The 22640-nt window shown below is 35.0% G+C and overlaps 1 protein-coding gene across 2 annotated transcripts in view; it reads right to left on the reverse strand.

The window, feature by feature from the left end:
* LOC133078876 (zinc finger protein 420) overlaps window positions 1–22640 on the reverse strand; it is a 178773-nt gene that overhangs the window by 121140 nt on the left and 34993 nt on the right. The window contains exons 2-3 of one of the 2 annotated variants that reach the window (XM_061174044.1): window positions 21065–21115; window positions 11237–11363 (exon numbers count right to left, since the gene is read on the reverse strand). The exons of the other annotated variant lie outside the window; for it this stretch is intronic. Coding sequence (XP_061030027.1) covers window positions 11237–11363; window positions 21065–21097 — 160 coding nt within the window. The 5' untranslated portion in view covers window positions 21098–21115. The remainder of the gene's footprint in view (window positions 1–11236; window positions 11364–21064; window positions 21116–22640) is intronic. 2 annotated transcript variants of the gene reach the window in all.

The raw sequence follows: 22640 nt of genomic DNA on the forward strand, positions 1-22640 counted from the left end.
ATAGTAGCTTTATTCATAATCGCCAAAAAAATGGAAACCCAGATGTCCCTCAAAAGGTGAGTGAATCAACTAACTTTGGTATTTCCATACAATGGAACAATACTCAGCAACAAACAGAAACAAACTATTGATTTATGCAATAATATAGATAAATCTTAAATATATTTTACTAAGTGAAAAAAGCCAGACCCCAAAGGCTATAAATTTCAATTCTCATTTGTATAATATTCCGGAAAAGGCAAAACTGTAGGACTGAAAATAGGTCAGTTTTCATAGGTTGGAGGGAGGAAGGATTTGACGACAAAGAGATAGCATGAGGGATTTTAAGGGTGTAATGCAACTGTTGTATATTATGACTGTGACAGTGGATACACTTGATATGTAATGGTGCATCAGATTTCCTGAAGAACACACAAAAAAATGTTGGATAAAACATGACAAACCACTTTCTAAAAGTAAGCCAAGCAAAAAAGAAAGTAAAGAAGATCCACAGGGGACACAATGAAATAAAAAACAGAAACTAGAGAGGTAAACATGTTTTGAAGCCACACCTATCTTCAGGACATTTGCTGTCTTCAATGGCCTACATTTGAATCTTAATGATTAAAAAAGAAAATCCAAGAGACAAGGCCTTGGACCAGTAATAGGTCAGGGATTAGAAATAAACCTCTTCACAAAACTGGAACCATCCAAAGCCTACAGTTCAGAGGGAGGAAAAAAATCCTCTGGAGTCAAAGGAAAAAGACAAGGAAATCTTAGTCTTAGCAATTTTAAGAAATCTGACTTTTACTCTGAGATGGGGAGTCATTGGAAGGTTGTGAGAAGCAGCATGACAAAATCTGACTTTGCTTAAAAATGATCCTTCTGGTTGTTTTGTTTAAATTAAAAAAAAAAAACAAAAACCAGATAGTCAGTGGGAAAATACAGAAGCTAGGTGGATAGAAGTTAGGAGGTTATAGCAATAACCCACATGGCTCAGCCTAGAGTGTGGAGGAAGGGGTGGAGAAAGTGAGATGTCATTGGATTCTGGATATATTTTGAAGGTATAATGAAGAGGATTTCATGATGGATTGGACATGCAATATAAAAGAGAAAAGTCAAAGAAAACTCTAAGTATTTTGCCTGAGCATCCAGAACAATAAATGTGCTGTTTACTGAGAACTTCTCATTATAGTAGAAGGTTTGGGAGAGAATATCAAGAGCTTGGTTTTGAACTATTTGGTTTTGGACTTTACATGGTAAAGATGTTGAGTAGACAGGCGTATATGGGGTTCTGGGGACATACATGGATTAGATTTATAAATTTGGGAATCGTCAACAAATAGATGACACTTAAAACTATGGGATTTGATGAAATCATCCAGGGAGCCTTTGGATACAGAAGAGATGGGAAGAGAAGGGAAGAAAAGATAAGGGAAGTCTGAGGATTGAGCCCTCGGGCACTTCAACATTTAGAGGTCAGGTGGATGAGAAGAAACTAGCAAAGGAGATTAAGAAGGAGCAGCCAAAAAAAAAAAAAAAAAAAAATGAAGGAGCAGCCAATGACAAGGAAGATGGAGAAAAATTAGGAGAGTGTGGAATCCCAGAAGCCAAGTGAAGAAAGTGTTTTAAGGAAGAATGATCAATTTTGTCACATGCTGAAAGATGAGGTAAACGGTGACTTCTAATTTAACAAAGTCTTTAGTGATGTGGAGGATACTAGTGATCTTCACAAGATAGTTTTGGTGGAGAAATGGGGATAAATTTTGATTGAAGCAGATTTAAGAGAGCATGGGAGAAGAGCTGGAGGTAGGGAGCGTGGAAAATTCTTTTGAGAAGTTTTGTTGTAGAAAGTAGCAGAGAAATGGGGCTGTAGCAAGAGGAAAATATGTGTTTAGAGATTTGTGTCTGTTTTGTTTTTCCTTTTAAGATGAGCGAAGTTACACGTTTGTGTGCTTGTAAGTAGCTCTCTGCAGGAAACAACTCTTTGCAGGAACCAGCACTTTGCAGAAGGCCTTTTGCCTTGTCACTTCAGCAAAGCTATATTTTAACTAACTTTTACACCAGATGCCCCCATGCTTAACTAACCTCCAGTCCAATCACACCTTTGAAATCTACTGATCACACAATGCCCTGCCTAATCTGTTGATTCTTTCCTTAAAGAAGCAGAAATGAAGAATAAGTAATTAACGGATGACTGGATCCTTTCCCCAGCCTTCCCTTCAGTAATCCCACGAGCAAACTACATGAACAAGATAGCATCTAAAGGAAGATCACAACAGTCAGTAAGTCTGCATGTAATGGAAAATGACGAGGAATCTGACCCCCTACCTTAATGATTAACTGAGATCGTTTCCCCTTTTGTCCCTTTAAAAACTTTCATGGCCAAGCAGAATCTTCGGAGTTGGTTCTGGGACACAAGTCCTCCTTCTCTCCAGGTTGCAAGCCTCCTGAATAAAGCAACCTTTTCTTTGCCAACCAACACTTGTCTTTCAAGTATTAGCTTTCGAGTGGTGAATAGACGAACCTGAGTTTGGTAACATGCTGATAAAAACGATTATAACAGATATAGACAAGCTGATGTTTCAGGAGACTAAGAGAGCAATCACTTCAACAATGTCCTCAAACAGATGAATGAGTAGGACTGGCATTTAGTATATAAGTGGAGGTACTGGCCTTAGATAAAGGCACAGAAAGTCATCTATGATAATAGGAAAAGAGGCAGAATGAGTACGGGTGCAGGGAGGTAGATTGATGAAGCTTAAGTTTGTAGAAGTTCTTTATCAGTTTCCAGTGAAATCAGCTCAGGGCAATCATCTTAGAGTCAGGCAAGAGGAATCAGAACAGTCATGGCCTTAGGCAACTAACAATTTAGCTCTGAAGTAAATAAGCAAAAATTGATAGCCATACAAAGAGAAACTGGTAAATCCACAGTCAAAGTAGAGGACTATAATATTGTGATATAATAAGAAGCAGTATATTTGGACTTTGTCCCTGTTTTCTGGGAGAAAGCTCCTTAAACTCTCAGAATTTCCTGAGTGATAAAGGTAAAAAGAATGTTTTTAGTTATTCGTAACATGTCCCTTTCAACCACATGAGTTTATGTTAATGAGGTGAGTTTTGGAAAGCCCCCAAGGACAGGAGCTGGTTGCCAGGGGAACCAACCATGTAATTAAAGCATTGGAACTTTCAGCCACTCCCCACCTCTGGAAAAGGGAGAGAGGTTGGAATTTGAATTAATTGCTAATGGCCACTGAGTTAATCAATCATGCCTACATAATGAAGCCTCCATGAAAAACCCTAACAGAAGGGGTTCAGAGAGCTTCTGGGTCAGTGAACACACTGAAGTGCTAGAAGGGTGGTGCACCTGGAGAGGGCACAGAAGTTCTGCAACTCTTCTCCATGCCTTCCTATAGTGTAAGCCTTACAGTTGGTTTTTTTTTTTTCTTTTTTGTAATGCAAGAGTATGACTTAAGCTTTGACTGTCAAGGCATTCACTTCAACCATGTCTGGATCCAATAAACACATTGCCAGGCACATGATTAGATAAAGAGGCAGGCTGAATCAGGCTGTCTCCCCACACTGAGGCTCCTTTGTTTTAGAGATCTTGATTGATTTCAATAACTGACCATTTGGGCCACTTGTTTTTTATCTTCCCATGCTTTAAATTCCCACTCCTACATTTTAAATTTGCTAATGAGGAGTGGGCTCATGAAATTCTAGGCCCCCACCCTCAATCCCAATAAAAGCAGAACCCTAGGCCCACATGTGCACGTGGGCACTGGCTCTCTCCCTTCCTCTCTCCCTCATTCTCTCTCCCCTGACAACCTCGCTGTGTGGCCTCAGATGTGCTGTGTAACTTCCAAGTCCTGTAAGTAATAAACCTTTATTTTTTCAAAGTTTCCTGATGGGTATTGCTGAAGGGTGTCTTGTGGTCATAATAAGAACCACAAGGGCTGGTCTGGCCATAATACTGATTATCAGTAGGCTGATTCCAGCACAAAACACTTATCCTGTGCATTTCTTCCATTTAGTTGCTCCTGAGTTGTATCCTTTATAATAAACTGGTTAAGTGTAAATGTTTCTCTAAGTTCTGTGAACCACTGTAGCAAATTATTGAACCTGACATTTATAGCCCGTGAGAAACCCTGATTTATAGCCAGTCAGTCAGAAGTACAGGTGACAACTGGGGACTTGCAATTGGCATCTGAAGTGGGGGGCAGTCTTGCTGCACTGAGCCCTTAACCTGTGGGGTCCGCACTAACTCTGGGCAGTTAGTGTCAGAACTGAGTTAAATTGTAGAATACCCAGGTGGTGTCCACCAAGAACTGGAGAACTGCTTGGTGTGGGAAAATCCACACATCTAGTGTCAGAAGTGGTGTGTGAGTTGAAGGAAACAGTAATTTTTTTTCCCTTTTAGGACATAATATAAACAGACAAGAAATAAAAACAGAGAAGACTGGAACATAAGATAGGTAGATAGATAAAACTGATAACATGTTAACATGTTATAATAAAATTAGAAATGACAAAAACATACAAAAATAATATGTAATCCTAGAATTAAGTAACTCAGATACTTCTATATAATGTTTGGCATAAAAGGAAAATGAAAGAAAAATAAAACCTACAAACAATTTAGAACTAAATACCAAGAGCAACCTTGTGTGAAATCTCATGAGATTCAGCTAATGTGACACAAAAAACTTACAGCCTTAAATGTACTTATTAGAAAACAAGAAATAATTCAAAACAAGAGAATTAAGGTTCAACTGAACAAGGAGAGGGAGAAATAAACAAAACAAAACAATTAGCTAGCTAAAAATCAGAAAACTAGTAAAGTAGAATGTAGAAAGAATAGAAATGGTTACCAAAAATAAAAGTCAATTTTTTGAAAATACCAATAAATGATATAAAAATTTTACATGCAGGAAAAAAATCAGATTGAGCACAAATGCAGAACACTGGAAAGGAAAAGACCTCAAACTCAAAAAATCCAAAGGAGTTAAAAAGTGTTTATGACAAAACCCTATGTATAACTCAAGAGTAAATTACAAAACTAGATGAAATGGATGAGAATAATTTTTAAAATGACCCATGAAGATAGAAAATCTGAATATACATCAATAACCACATAAGAATTTAAAATTTGAGTTCAATGTCTGTTCTCCTAAAAGGCAACAGATACTGATGACTGATGGTATTATTGGCAAGATCATATATAACTGTTGTTGAACACAAAAAAATATGGATATCCACCCAAGTCATTTTACAAAGTTAAATGAACTCAGGTAACAAAACTGGACAAAGAAAGCTCACAAACAATCCAATTTGTGGAAAACTAATCCAATCTCACAAACAAACATAGGTAAACTTTTAAAAGAAAATATTAGCAACATAGAATCCAGCTGTGTATTTAAGGACTAATACATCATTATCAAATAAGGTTTACCCCACAAATGCAGAAATAGTTCAACATCAGAAAATGTATTTTAAGACCGTCTATTAAAAACTCTAATGGCTCTTCCTTAACCTAATTAAGAGTATTTACCAGAAACCGATAGAAACATACTTAATAAAAAAATTTTAAATTAAACATTAGAAGCATTCCCAATAAAGTTTGAAAAAAGACAATAATTGTTTTCAAATTGTGATAGTCAAGTACTCAGCTCCTACTGATTAGTTTTCACAAAATGGTACAAATAGAAAAGAAAGGGATCATACATTGTATGTAGAGAACAAAATTATCTACCTAGATATCCAACATGATCCACCACAAAACTATCAGATATTTCTATAAGGTTATTATCAACTTACAGAAAGCAATATTTTGCTCTACCTATATATGTATGTATATATATGATTTTTGTCTGAGAACAAAATATTCCTATTTATAATATCAACAAAATTTATAAAGTACTGAGGAAATTACTTAACAAGAAATGTGCAAGACCTTTTTAAAAGGCAATGAAACTTTACAGAAGGACATAAAAAGAAAAGTAGATATAGCATGTTCAAAGATAGAAGGATTCAATATTGCAAGTATGTGAATGGTGCATCAGATTTCCCCAAAACACCATGAAATGCTAGATAATATATATCAAATATCCTTTTACAAGTATGCCATGCTTAAAGGAAAATAAAGCAGATCCAAAGGGGGCAAAATGAAGAGATCATCAGATACTAGAGGTCAGCATGCTCTGAAGTCACAGCTACCCTCAGGACATTTGTTGACTTCAATTGCCTAAAAGTTTATACCTTACTGGTATGAAAAAAAACCAAGAGACAAAAAGCCTTGGGCCCACTAAAGGTCAAGGACTAGCACTGAACCTCTTCACAAAATCAGAACTGTCCAAGGCCTACAGTTCAGAGAAAGGAAAAAAAATCCATCTGATCTCAAAGGAAAATGACAAGGTACATTTTTGTCTAGCCCTAGACTCTCAGTGAAAAGAAGAAAAAATGCTATGGATAATTCATCATTACACAAGAGCCCCTATGCTTGCAAGAAACTGCAGAATTAGACCGGTTCCCCAGAAATTGTAATTGTTGAATGATACATGTAATATAAATGCTTAAAATATATGAAAATATAAAATATAAAATCAAAACCATGAGGAAGAGAATATATAGAAGAAAAGTACGATCTAGGGGAGAGGGAAAATAACAAAGTTCTAGAAATAAAATAATATAATCAATTATATTAAAATCTTAAAAAAAAAAATCTTACAACAGCCAGAGAGAAAATACAGATTACTTACAAAAGGAACAACAATGAGACAGATGGTAGACTTCTCAAGAGCAACAACAGAAGCCAGAAGACAGTGGAATAATATCTTCAGAGTGCTGAGAAAAAAATAATTGTCAGTATAGAATTCCATACCCAGTTAAATCATCAGGCAAGAATAAAGATGAAACAAAGTTATATTGCAACAGCAGAAATATAAATGAAGAGTATTTACTAACAATAGGTCTTGCTTAATGTATTTCATGATAAATAAAATGATCACAGTATGAAGGTATGATGGAAGAGGAATAGTGTGCAAATAAAAGGATATTCATGTGAATAAATCTACAACCAAATATTGCCATTTTGTAAAACAAAAATAATGCCCATTTTGGGAGGTTAAAAGAAAACAGAACTAAAATATTAGCCAACAATAACATTAAATAGGAAAGATTAACCAAAGTTAAAACATTCTAAGATTCTTTGTATTGTCCTGGGAGAAGGGAGACATTAACTATAGCCTTTCTTAAGTATGTACTTGTTAAGTGACACAAACAATAATGATAATGATTAAATGACCAAAACAGGCAGAAGTACTCTCAAAATATTTAAACTCACCAGTAACCACGGCAAAATGTTATTCAATTTTTTATCTACAAATTGACAGATATTTTTAAGTGATGATATCTAATGTTGGTCAAAGTGTAGAAAAAGACTAAGTCATACACTGCTGGTACACGCCTGACAAGAATTTTGTGAAAATAAAATATGTATTTGACATAGAGATGAAAATATCACATCTCTCTATAAACCTCAACTCACTGCCACAGCAGCCACCAATTTATTTCAAGGTAGATACAGTCCTTGATATCTGTGTTTTTTAACTTGTTGGCCTTGAAATCCTAGGGATGAGAGTGTGGCATATAGTTTATTACAAGACCTCTACAAAGTAGTATGCAGACCAAATATTATATGTGGCTTGAATAACTATATTTTATTATTAATAAAAACAATTAATATCTAGTAAAATATTTAATTTCCATTAAAAATGTATATTTTTTCAAACATTATAATTAAAAAACTACAAAACTGCATTTGCATTAAGATGAATAAAATGCATGTGATAAAAAATTAAAGATAACCAGTAAAAGCATACAAATAGTGTATATCTTCCAAACTAAACAAGGGAGGAAGTGGAGTTTAAGAAAAAAGACAAAAAACAAAAAAACTGTACCCATCCTGATTAAGGAAAGATTTTAAAAGGAAGCAAAGAAGATCAAGAGAGTAATCCAAAAGCATAAAATAGGAGAGAAATAAATCCAAGCATACTGGCAATAACAATTAAATTTTAAAAATAAATTCTCAGATAATATATTACAGTAGTTATCAAACATGTCTGAACATTTATTTGAACAACCTAAGGAACTTCAAAAAATAATATCTCTGTCCCGTGCCCATAGATTGTGATTTAATTGGTCTGGGACGTGGCTGGGATCTGGAATTTTTAAAAGGACTCCTGCTATTTCCAAAGTGCATATAAATTTAGAAATAGGGACTTCTCTGGTGGTCCTGTGGTTAAGACTCCGTGCTCCCAATGCAAGGGGCCTGGGTTCCATCCCTGGTCAGGGAACTAGATCCCGCATGCTGCAACTAAGACCCTGCATGCCGCAACTACAAGATCCCACATGCTGCAACTAAAGATCCTGCATGCCACAATGAAGATCCCATGTGCTGCAACTAAGACCCGGTGCAACCAAATAAATAAAAATACTTTTCTAAAAGTTTAGAAATAATTTCTATATATTTTTCCAAAGTGATTATGCCAATTGATACTGACATTAGTAAGGTACAGAACACTTAAAAAAACAGATCTACTCACATATAATTCATATACCTACAGTTCATTCAGAGTACATACAATTCAACAGTTTCTAGTATATTCATAGAGTTGTACAATAATCACCACAATCAAATTTTATAACATTTTTATCACCTCAAGAAGAAACCTCATATCTATTGGCAGTCATTTTCAATTTCCCCATTTTCATTTTCCAATCCACCCTCACCTCCCAGCTCCCACCCCAGTGCTGGGCAACCACTAATCTACTTCCTGTCTCTATGGATTTGTCTACTGTGGACATTTCATATAAATGGAATCATACAATATGTAGTCTTTGTGTCTGGCTTCATTCATTTAGCATGTTTTCAAGGTTCATCCGTATTGTAGTATGTATCAGAACTTCATTCTTTTTTATTGCTGACTAATATTCCATTGTAAGGATATACCAATTTTACTCATCTATTCATCAGCTGATAGACATTTGGGTCATTCCACTTTTTGGCTTTTATGAATAATGAGGTATATAGCACTTCTGCATTGAAAAGTTGTAAACACTTGGTACTGTAATACGTCTCAATTTTTGCCAATCTAGGGCGTGTGAAATAATTATCTCACTGTGGTTTTAATTTGCATTTCCTGATTGCTAGTGAGGTTGAACAGTTTTTCATGATTATTGGCTATTTGCATTTCCTTTTCCTTGAACTGCCTATAAATGTCTTTTACCCAATTTTTCAAAAAGGTTATTTACCTTTTTCTTAACCATCTATAGGAGCTTTTTATATTCTAGATACTAAATGAATTCCTGTCAATATGCATTGCAAATATCTTCACCAAATTCATGGCTTGTCGTTTACTTTTTTTATGATGTCTTTTTATAAAGAGAATAATTTTCATGAGGTCAAATTTATCAACCTTAGAATGATTATTTTTAAAAAGAACTAAATAGAATCTTTAGAAATGCTCAATTTAGTTCTCTGTCACATCTGTTCCTTTATAAAAATCTTTTATTGCTTTTCATTTTTGTAATTAGTTTATTTCTTTAAGTATTTCACCAATAGTTTATATTTACATTTAAAAATTCCAATATGTTAAATCTTTTACCATGCGATCTGTTGTTTCCTTAGATTACTTATCAACTCACCTGTGACCTGTTTCCTCGTGGGTTTGATGATCTTTGTGAGCTCATCTTTTGTTGATTAATTTGTGAGAATTCTAAAAGCCCTCTTACTTTCCTCCAGAGAGAATTTGCATTTGCTTCGGCCAGGATTCAGAGGGCACCACCTTAGAGAATAAAATTTCAACTCCTTTTTTTCTATTCTTTAACTATCCTTATTTCTTATTACTCTATCATTCACTTTTCTTTAGATATAATGTTTTTCTGTTCCTCCTACAAAGTTAATGCCCAGCCCAAGCCCTTTACACCTACTACTCCAACTGCCTGGAATACTGTTCCTCCAGATACTGGCCTGACTCATGCCCTTACTTTGGTAAAGTCTTTGTTCAAATATTACTTTCTTAGAGAGGTTTCTCCAAAATCTACCTATCTAAAATAACCTACCCCCCCGTTCCCCATTTAGTTCTTTCTCTGCCTATTCTACTTCACCTTTATTCATACTGTTTATTGCTACCTGCAATTTTTATATTTATTAAATAAATATATGCACATAAATATGCACACACATACACATATATTTTTGTTTCCTTATTTATTTTGTGTTTCTCCCACAAGAATGTAAGTTTCAGCAGAATAGGAACCTTGTTTAGATCATTATTTCTCCAATGCCTACTACAGTCGTTGGCATAGAATAGGCCCCTCAATAAATAAATATATTTTGAATAAATGAGTACATTTTAAAGAATGAAGACAAATGATATAAGTCTAAATACAAAAAAAAATCTGGAAAGGAACTGACTCCCAAGTTTACATAAAGGCATTGTTACAGGGGGAAAAGAGGAGTGAAGGGGCAAGAGACAATTATATTCCAGTGATTTGAAGAGTCCAAAGACTAAAGTCATCATTTAGATGGGAAAATCACTTATTAAAGTTTTAACTGATATATGCTCTGTCCCTTATGTTGCTACAGGAAAAAAACAATGAACTTTCTTCAACAATCACAGTTTCTTCCTGAGCTATTTTCCAATAAAAGGTGGTTCTAGCATATTCATTCAGTGTAAAATACAAAGTTCTTAAAATGTGATATTCAACTGCAAAACACAAATAAGAGAATTTTTTTTTGTAATGGATTGTGTTCACTTGAATTGTTAGTGAAATGCATTGATCCACACTGTCACTATATAAATAATGTAAGCTCTTCTGTTGTCAGAAAAACCATACATTTCTATACCTATTAAAAAAATATTTAGAGTTGCTTTGGCAGATCTAAATTGTAACAATGAATCAGAGCCTGTTTTTTCTGGCAATATTGCAAGTGTTCCAGAATTCAATTCTCTCCCTTTGTTCATCAAGGAACACAGGAAGGAAGACAGAAGGAAGACAGGCAATTATATTTGAAGGATGGAGAAGATAAATGTGCCCAATGAAACCATCCATGTCTACTTCCAGTAATTTGAAACTATTCCTTGGAGAATAATAAGAAATTCAGTTAATCACTTAAAAACAACCTTGAAATAACAGAAAAGAAAGCAGCCATTCCAAAGGTAGATCCTGAAATACTAGGGGTAGATATCCTTACCTAGTGACACCAAGTTACTATAGTTCTCCAACATCACATCTCTATACAAATCCCTTTGTGCAGAGTCCAGGCATTCCCACTCTTCCTGGGAGAAGTCAATGGCAACATCCCTGAACATCACTGATCTCTGAAACACAAACATAATACTAGTTGTGGAAATAAAGAAAATATTTTTTCAATGGAAGGGGAGATGATAGAGAGCTCTCCACGAAGAAGGCAACAGAGCAAATAGGCTGGGAAGCCTCTTACATGGATAAGACACTAAAGAAATTGGTGCTTCTGAAGTTCCTTTTTATGCCTGTTGCTGTAGATATTTCCTGCATATAGAATATCTCATTTTACACATAAATCTGAGAATAAAGTCAATGCAATGTCCCAATTGAAAGAAATAGCATACACAAGCACCCTGTACAATAGGTATCTTACATATCATGCATTCTCAACAAATGCAAGTTTCTCTTTCTTCTTCTTTATTTAAGAAGGAAATACTTTGGTATAATTTTCTGTAAAACCTTATAAAATCTCTACCTTATAAGATTTGCATAAAATTAAAGAATTTATTGAAACATCAGGTTCATCATTATATCAGAATATTACATCATAAGCATTTTCCTTGTTACCAATAATTTAGTAAATATTTTAAATAGACTGTAGAATAGCTCCATATAATGAATATATCTGACTTAATAAGTGTGCATCATTGAACACTTTAGGTTACATAAAAATCTTGTAAGCATTTTTTACTTTTGGGAGTTTATAATTCTCAACAGCATCATCACGTAAATAATGATCTTTCTTGTTACTATTAATCACTTAAAAACGTACCTTTTCTTTATTCTAAGCAACAGAAAGGTAGAAAAGATAATCTAAACGTTCACATTCAAGATTAGTACAAAATGTTGAATCTCAAAATGATCCATGTTACTGGTATTCGTCAATCACGGATTCCCAGGGAAGATCCCTGATCTCTCTGTATTCAATCCCTAATATGTTCCTTATCTTAAAAGCTCACAAAGCACGAGCTTTGCCATGTATGGACACTAAGCCCAGTCAAGACCAAATCCTATCTTGTCTAACCAGGAAATGTAGGTCTAAAGAGCAGTTCAAAGTTTTCTCATGCGTGGTATGTACAAATCTTAAAAAATCAGAGACTCTGCTTTTGTTATATCAGTGTTCCCAGTCAAAGATGCTCACTGGACTTTTGCATAAGTATATGAATAAAGGTTAGATTAGAAAGACATACATAGGGAAGACACTATCACTTATAAGAATGGAAAAAACTGGAAAGCACACTCATGAATGGGGTGAGTCAGGAAGGAACTTTTAGGAATAAGGAATGCAAACATGCACATATTCTGTAAAAAAGTGATTATTTAAAGAGGGCACAAAGAAGCACTGATTTACCTGAGCCATGGTTTTTACAGCTGCAAGAAATGATTGATCATCTTCTGGATTCCTATCTTAGAAAAGCACAGAGTCTGGAAAAGGCAGTACTGGGGAGGAGAAACAGAACCATGAGACCATGCTTTTTGCAAAGCTCCAAATGGGTAAGTTAGAATTATCTTTGTTGTTCTCCTCTTCCTGTCTCTTTCTCCCATCCCTAAAATATACACTAAGCAGGGGAGATACAGGTGGTGATTCTTACCCTGGTCAAACTCAATGCTCTCTCTATATACAAAGAGAAAACATTTACAACTTCTTTACTGTTTCTGAAATGAAACTTACAGGTAATAAAACACATTTATATACATTATACCAAAAACAGAGATAATGACCAACTGTTAAATTTTAATATGTTAATGACCATACACAACTACATAGAAGGCTCAAATAGTTAAATACTTAGGCTTACAACTACTTAAAATGAACACTTTTAGATTTATAAGATTACAATATTCAACTTAATATGGTTGACATCTTTTATTTATAGTTGACATTTTAAAATAAAGGCCATATATGTATGTATGTGTGTGTGTATGTGTGTGTAGAATCAATGAAATTCATTACCTACAAATGAAGACTTCTACAAGTATGTGATACTGGCAAGTCATATCACAAGCAGTGTTGCCGTCAGTGCCATAACTTTTTTAAATGGTTTAAAAAAACTCAGTAAATTTCTGAATAAAACAAAGTACAATCTTTTCTCAATCAAACTATGGTAGCATTCCTGGAAGATTTAGCTGACAGTAAAACCATGCAATAATAGTAAAATAGATAAGTGCAGCAATTCAAAAAAATCAGGCAAAAAATGCTTTATGTGAGAGGTGCCAGACCCAGATAATTATAAACACATTTTTCCCCCAGCTATGGTCCTCATTTTGCAGGTCACAGAGAATTTCTTTGTTGTGCACTTCAGGACATCTAGAAGTTGGCAAACTACTGCCCACCAATTATTTTTAAAAATAAAGCTTTACTGGAACACATCTATATTCATTCACTTATATACTGTCTTTGGCTACTTTCACACTATAATGGCAGAGTTGAACAGCTGCAAGAGAGACCATATGGCCCATAAAGCCTAAAATATGTACTGTCTAGCCCTTTACAGAAAAGCTTTCTAAGCTGTGATCTAGATCCATGGTTTGCTTCAGTCCTTCAAAAGCCAGAAGCCTTCACCCTCAACCCAGTTATTTAAACATTCAAAAGAACCCAGCTATATTTCAAAAACATCCCTAGGGAAAGTCACTGCCCCTACAGAGAATCATTGATATAGGTGATCAATAAATATTTAATTAGAAATTCCACTTCTTCCAGCTACAACAGATAACTGTGCCCATCGTAACAATAAAAAAAGAATTCAGATAAGATGTAAATTCAGAATTAAAAAAAAAATTCATCACAGAGCTGAAGACACAAATAAATTTAAAAGAACTAAACTCCAAAAAGTGCCAAGTTCTTCATAAAAGACATGTATATGGATACTCCCATCCCTGGCAGGGCTTAAACTAAATTTTACTTACCTTAAAGGTAAACAGTCCAACTATTCCAATAAAAAGACAATGTCAAGGCAAGATAAAAAAGCAAATTCCAATTGTATGCTCTTTACGAGAAATGCACTTTAAATATAAACAGATGGGTTAAAAGTTAAATGGAGAAAGCAAGAAACTAATACAACATTGTAAAGCAACTATACTCCAATAAAGATTAAAAAAAAAGTTAAACGCAGAAATATATACCATACAAACACTAAGCATAAGAAAGGTTGTGTACCTGTATTAATATAAGGCAAAACAGACAAAGAGTAACACTGGCAATAAATGATAAATTCATCAAGAAAACACAGCAATCCTAAATGTGTAAAGACTTAACAAAAGAGCATCAAAATATATAAAGTAAAACTTGAAAGAACTAAAGAAATAGACAAATCCACAATCAGATTTGGAAATTTTAACATCTTTCTCTCAGTAATTGACACAACAAGTAGATTCTTAAAAATCAATAACAATATAGAGGATTTATACAACACTATCAAGTACTATGATATAACTGATACCATACCCAACTGTCAAGAATACCACACTCAACTGTCATGAGCTGAGCTGTGCTAGAGAGAGCTGAGCTGCTGGTTGTCAGAAAAGCTGACGAAGACAAGACAACAGCCAAAATGACAGTACCAGTCAAGCCTTTAATCTTTAATCACTTACTAATCAGCTAGTATAAGCAAGAGGCTAACCGAGAGAAAGTACTGACTCCCCCACTGTTCCATTCTCCCCCATGGAACAGCACCTACAGAAGGTCTAATGGATAAACACAGATTTATGGAATCATCTCACTGCCAACGGAGTACCAAACAAAAGACCCCTCCCACTTCATGGAGAGGGAGATGGGGGAAGGGTTAGGAGTAGAAAAGTCACAGTGGAGAAAAAGTATCTTCAAGGTTTGCCTCCCTATACATGATAAGGAAGTCAGTGCCTGATAAAGAGGTATCGTAATGGAGGCACTTGGGGTAGGAAGGCAGATGTGCGTAAGAGCATGGCTGGCTGGGAGGCCTGAGTCCTAGGACTGCAACTCCTTAGGATACTGCGATGCATGGCTAGGCACTAAGTCAGGTGTGGGAAAGAAACAAAGTATCAAAAATATTTTAAATTTGAATCATTCAGAGTATATTTTCTGGTCTTTGTCCACACACTATTAAATTAGAAATAACAGTAAGAGGTCTAGTAGTACCTTCAAGTATTTGCAAATTAAACACACTTCTAAATAACTCTTAAGAAGAAATCACAAAAGACATTTAAAAATATGCTGAACTGAATGACAATGAAAACACAACTTACCAAATTTTGTGGGCTGCAGCAAAAACAGTATTTAAAGGAAAATTTATAGCTTTAAATGCTAGGAAAAAAGGAATGTGTACTATCAGTTCCCACCTTAAGGAGCTGGCAAAAGAAGAACAAATGAAGCCCAAAGTAAGAGGAAAAGAAATAATAGAAATAAACACAAAATCCACAATGGATCCAAAATGGATTTTAACAGAGAATCAACAAAGCAAAAAACTTGTTCTTTCAAAAGATTAATAGAGTTGATAAGCTCCTAGCAAGTCTATGAAGAAAAAAAATTACCAATATGGAGAAGAGAATACTGATCTTACAGGCATTAAAAGGATAATGCAACCCTATGCCAATAAATTTGACAATATGAATGATATGGACAAATTCCTTAAAACACAAATTATCAAAAGTCACACAAGAAGAAACAGAAAATATAAACTGCCCCATACATATTACAGAAATCGAATTTTTAGTAAAACAAAATAAAACACCCTATCTACAGAGAAGACCCAGATGGCTTCACCAGGAAGTTCTACCAACATTTAAGGCAGATATAATACTATTCCTTCACAAACTTTTTCAGAAAATAAGAAAAGGAGTAGACATTCTCTTTTACATTTTGAGGCAAAAAACCCATAATATCAAAACCTGACAAAAATATTGCAAGAAAAAAATTTTAGCTCAATATCTCTCGTGAACACACACACAAAATTATAAGGTGGTATCAAATAGAATCCATTTGACTTTGGAACTGTGAGTATGTTTTGTATAACTATAAGACGAAATTAAATCAAACTGGAAAAAAAATCCCTAAGAACCAAAAGCAAAGTGAAACAAACTTACCTGGTTCATAATACTAGCAGGGTAAACACAGAAAGGAAGTGGTTATTTCAAGGAATTTTAAAATACGTACATTTGACATTAGATTCCTAGTGCAATATAACCTACAGACCAAATAACTAATAACAAATAACCAAATAGCTGTTTTTCAGTAACTATACTATTATTAATATTAATAAATAATAAATGTATTAAATATTATTAACAAAAGTTTTATTAAATAAAATAATAAATTATTATTAATAATATTGGCATTGTTATTCTAAAACAGACAATTCTGAAATGATTACACACACATACATCAATGAGAATAAATCAAGTATGTAATTATCTTAATGTTATTAAGAATAAAGATTTTTAGAGTACTAAAAGAAATACAAATGTAAAAATCAAGAAAAACTCTATAACCTTTAAATTCAATTGAAAATATCATTATAAACTCAGGATGTATTTTTCTCCTTCTAAAAAATACATATTTAACCAACTCTGTAAAGACCTACAAGCAATAACAACCAGAAGCAATGAGAACTCCTACTATCCTAATTGTGGCTTCTTAAAACCACTTCTCACTAAAAGGAACCAGGGCTCCACAGAGAAGTGGCTGATTTCATGTTTAACACAGGAAAATGGACAAGATGGGCCTAGAACATCTTGTCACACCAGAAAGTTTGGAATCTACCACAAACTCCAACAGTAATCAAAAGGAATTCAAAAGGAGCCAAATCAGAGGTAGTAAAGAGGATCCCACTGGCAACAGATGGACAGTTTGAGTATTAATAAGAATAACTGCTATAGACTGAAACATACCAAATATATTTGAATCTACAAGTTCATAATGATAATTTAAAAGGAAAACACACGATAAACTTTGGAAGATGCTGAAAAATGAGAGTAAAATCAAGCTTTTATCCTACTTTTTTTGCATAAGCTATACTTCAGAGTAACCAAGACATTGATGAGAGGATGGCTCCCTTTACAGAAGTATCTCAGCTAATAAATGCAGAAGAAGTGATAGAATTAAATAATATTTTGTGACTTCTGATAAAATAATGGATTCCAAATAAAGATTATCAATGGCTGCTAACATCACATAAAGGAAAACAACCAAATATTCACTACTTCATAGATGTATATATCATTATGTATGAAGGATTAGCGTAAAACAAACAAGCAAAAACACAAAAAACCTGAACCTGATCAAGCCTCTAGAAATGCCAGTTTACAAGAAATACAGGGTTAAAGGAACATGTTAAATAATACCACGTATATGCAATCAACAAAATCCAGAATATGGGTAACTCTCTAAGAAACTCTGTTTCTGGAACAAATAAAACTGAAAGAAAAGAGAAAAAGAAAGATTTAAGAAATATATCTTCTTATTACATTAAACGGACATTCTTTGGATCTTTTTTTTTGGACAGGTTTTTTTTTTTATTGAAGTATAATTGCTTTACAGTATTGTGTTAGTTTCTGCTGTACAATGAAGTGAATCAGCTGTATGTATACCTACATTCCCTCCCTCTTGGACCTCCCCCCCCCCCATTCCACCCATCTAGGTCATCACAAGCACCAAGCTCATTGTTTGGATCTTGATTCTAACAAACCATAAAAAAATATTTATGGGCAATGGGGAAAACATGAACACTAACTGGCTATTTTATGACATTAAGAGAGTACTGAGTTCTTTTTTTCTTTTTAATAGTAATGACATTGTGGTTATGTTTTTAAAATAAAAAGTCCTTGTATTTTAGAAACACCCACTAAAATACTTGTGAATGAAATTATATATCTGGAATTTACTTCAAAATAATCCATGCTTTTTTGGGTCGGGGGAGAGAGTAGTAGAACCATAGATGAAACATGTTTAGCCTTAAACTGATATTTGTTGAAGCTGAGTGATGGGTAGAGTACACAGGGATGCCTTACACTATACTTTTAGTTTTGCATATGTTTGAATTTTTCCATAATAAGAAGTAAAAAAGAAAGACCTGAAGGATAGATTCTAAATATGAACTATGATTCATTCCTAAGGAGGGTTTCTGAGTAATTTTTATTTTCTTCCTTGTTTGTTTCCTTTTGTATTTTCTAAATCATTCCAACAAACATGTACTACTTTGATGTCGTAAAACTAAATAATAGCTTCCTGAAATTTAAAACAAGGGTATGCTATGGTTAAAAAGAGAAATTCTCAATAAATTCAGAGAAAAAAGAATATTTAACAGTATAAAGACAGACTCTAAGACTTTTTTTTTGAAATTTTGTGTAATGGAGAAAAAAGTAAGAAAGGGGAAAAATGAGGAAATGGGCCAATTTTATTATTACTCAAGGTTGAGATTTGGGTAGAATTTATGTCAAAAGCATTAAAATAAACTAAAAGTGGCCACTTCTAGAAATTTGCTCCAAAGATAAACCATAGAAACAATATACACAGTTATCAACAAAACACTGGGGAAAAAACCACCAATGCCCACCTGTAGGAGACTGGCTGAATAAAGCAGTATATCCACACAACATAAAATGAAGCTATTAAAAAGAATGAGGAGGATCTCTATAGGCTGCTTACGCAGTGATCTCTGGGATACATTAAATATGTGAGAAAAAAAAAGGAAAGTGCAGAACAGTATACAAGGAATGCTCCTTTTTGATTAAGAATGAAGATGATAAAAAATACATACATATACATACAAACACATACACATAAACATATATATATCATTTGAAAGAAAAATAGAAGAATAAACCAAAGAGAAGCACAGGTAGTTGTCTATAGAGGGAAGAAAAACAAGGTGGAAGAGACAGGAATGGATGCTAGACTTCTCTAAATTCACCTTGTTCTACAGTTTTGATTTTAGAAATACGTAAATATCTTATGTAATTTTAAAACAAAATTAAATCAAAGTGGTGGGAAACAATCCCTAAAAGTAGAAAGCAAAGTGAAACAAATGAGCCTGTGTCTCTCAAGTTGATGACTTAACTATATGAAAGGTGTTATTATAGGTGACTTTAAAAACACAGTAATTTGATTATAGATCCTTAGTGGGTTATATCCCATTGAACTCCAAGAAGTCTTGGTTGTTTTCTATATTCATAAGATTAGTAAAAATGTTGGTATTGTTATTTTGAAACTCTTTCTCTCAATCCAAAAGGAAGCAGAAAATATGGAAAAAGAAACAAAGAAGAGATGGAACAAATATAAATGGAAAGATGACGGATTTGACCCAAACTATACCAATAATCACACTAAATATAAATGGTAAAAACACTCCAATTAAAAGACAGATATTGTTAAACTGGATAAAAACACAAGATCCAACTAAATGCTGCCTACAAGAAATGTACTTTATCAGAACACAAATAGGTTAAAAGTAAAAGTATAGAGATATACCATGCTAACACTAATGAAAAGAAAGCTTAAGTGGCTATGTTAAATATCAGATAAAGTAAATGTTCAGAGCAAAGAATATTACAAGACCATTTCATAATGATAAAGGAGTCAATTCAACATTAGGACATATAATCTGAAACATTTATGTACCTAATAACAGAGCTTCAAAATAAATGAAGCAGAAACTGATAGAAACTACTGTACAAAGAGAAAGAGGTAAATCCAACAAATTCAATATGGGTACAGAAGATTTAAACAGTACCAATCCATCTAACCTAGCACATATGTATAGAACATTCCACACAACAGTGGCAGAATACAGTCTTTTCAAGTGCACATCAAACATGTACTAGGATAGACCACACATTCTGGGTCATAAAATAAATCTTAATAAATTTAAAAGAATTCAAGTCATACAAAGTATATTCTCTGAACAAAATGGAATGAAAATAGAAAATCAGTAGCAGAAAGACCTCTGGAAGATCCTTAAAATGTTTGAAAACTAAATAACATGTTACTAAATAACCCATAAGACAAAGAAGAAATAAAAAGGCAAATTAGGAGGGATTTTGAACTGAAGGCAGAATAACTGAAATAAGATTGGCAAGTGATAACTTTTAAGCTGGGCGTACGATAGTACAGAGGTACACTTCTGTGTACCTCTGAAAATTAACAAACTTTTAAAAAAGTTAAAAAAACAGAATGCTGCTATGTCAGAAATAACACAAAAGAGCTCTTCCTTTTTAAATTTATGGATCGCAAATCCATTCTTCCTCAATTTAACCGCTATTGGGAAGCATCTATCACAATTAACTGCACATATTCCTTGCTCTCAATCTACAGAAAATTGCCTTGCCCCTCCATCATTTGAGAAGGCTTACCTAGGAAATTTCAAAAAGAAGCAGAGATTCGGGACTTCCCTGGTGGCACAGTGGTTAAGAAACCGCCTGCCAATGCAGGGGACATGGGTTCCACCCCTGGTCCAGAAAGATCCCACGAGCCACAGAGCAACTAAGCCCACGAGCCACAACTACTGAGCCTGCACTCTAGAGCCCGTGAGCCACAACTACTGAGCCCACGTGCCACAACTACAGAAGCCTGCGCGCCTAGAGCCCGTGCTCCGCAACAAGAGAAGCCACTGCAATGAGAAGCCCGTACACTGCAATGAAGAGTAGCCCCCACTCGCCGCAACTAGAGAAAGCCCGCACACAGCAACGAAGACCCAACGCAGCCAAAAATAAATAAACAAAAAACCCCCCCAAAAAAACCCCAAAGATTCCTATGTCCTGAAAAAACAAAGGCATTTCACGAAACAAAGAGAAAACATCTACGCACCTTGGAGCTTGCTTCTGATTGTATAACAGCCATTCTTTCTTCCTCTGGGCGCTATTCTCAGGGAAAGAAAAAAGAATCATGAGATACTGGGCCTTTCTTAGGGTATACTCTAAATTAGAACGCCACCAATCTACCCCTCATTTAACATAGAGGAAAGTCAAAAGGAGACTAGAACAGTTCTGCACTTTCTGTATTAGAAAGAAGGGCCAAGTTCACAGCCATCTTGGGCTAGAATTTGTTTCTGAATTCAAAGGTGTCTGCTGGAGACAGAGTCCTGAAGGGGAGTGCTACAGGTTCTCAAGTGTATGGCTGACTCCTCTAGCACACTCTCTGGAAGTATTCCCACTCCTGGAATCCCATTACATTTCCAAGTGACCTGTCTTGAAGGTGCTATCAGCTCTAAAATTCTCACCTCAAGTCCAGATCTGTGCCTTAGAAATAACTAATACTCTTCATTCAGGGGTTCAAATTTCTGACTTCTTCCTTCCTGTCACTTCTCTGCATCCAAAACCCTTAAGGCTATAAGGTGAAAGACCACCAGCAAGCAGCAGGGAAGCTACATCTACAGTCCCAGGGCAAACTAAGGATGGATATGAAAAATGAAGCACTACAGGCAATGTGTGAAATGGGGGGTGGGGGGTAGGGTGTGGTAATCACTGTGGTCAAAAGAGAAATAAGTCAAGTCCTCAGAGGAGGACAAAGCCACAAGGGATTCTTAATCCATAGGCTGACTCAGCCACAGAATGAACCCCAGAAATTACCAAAATGCAATTTTACCTCTGTACCCCACTAAACTCCCATAAGATCACAGACTATAAAATATACAAATGACTCGCAAAGTCACACACAATCACATTTCCACAGTCACACAGCCAGAGTCACAATCACCAAGTTAATGCTACACTGTCTGACCACCTAGTCTTAAAACCCAATCATACACAGAGCATACACACAATCACTCAAGCATATACAAGCACCCTGTTGGGGACACACACAGCCCAAAATAACCTTTCACAACAGCACTTTTACTCTCTTCATACAGTCATGAAAACGGCACACAGTCATCCAATCAGATAGTCAGAAAAACACAACCAAGTACCAGGTCAAGGAAACAAGCAATCACAAACATCGTGTCACAGAAACAGTGTCGTAACACTTCGAAGTCACAGGCAAACCCTAGTAACACACATACAAAACTTCAAAGTAACACAAGCACTTCCAAACACCCTGTCACAACAACACTGTCGCACACCTCAGAGTCATAAGCACGCAGTCCACAAGCAATTACACTGTCACATAAGCACATTTCCAGTCAAGTAAGCACGCGGTCACAAACAAAGTCACAGCAGTACTATCACAGCCTCAGAGTCAAAACAACTCACACTCACACAAACGCTTACACACAAAACCACAGTAGCACACGACCATTCGCCCATACAGTCACCAATACCAGGCTGGCAGTCGCGCGCGCGCGTACACACACACACACACACACACACACACACACACACACACACACACCAGGAGACACGGCCACCCACGTAATTGCAGTGACTCTTCCTCCGAGCGTTTCCAC

The sequence above is a fragment of the Eubalaena glacialis genome, chromosome 18 (assembly GCF_028564815.1).
Source record: "Eubalaena glacialis isolate mEubGla1 chromosome 18, mEubGla1.1.hap2.+ XY, whole genome shotgun sequence".
In the NCBI taxonomy this organism is placed as follows: Eukaryota; Metazoa; Chordata; class Mammalia; order Artiodactyla; family Balaenidae; genus Eubalaena; species Eubalaena glacialis.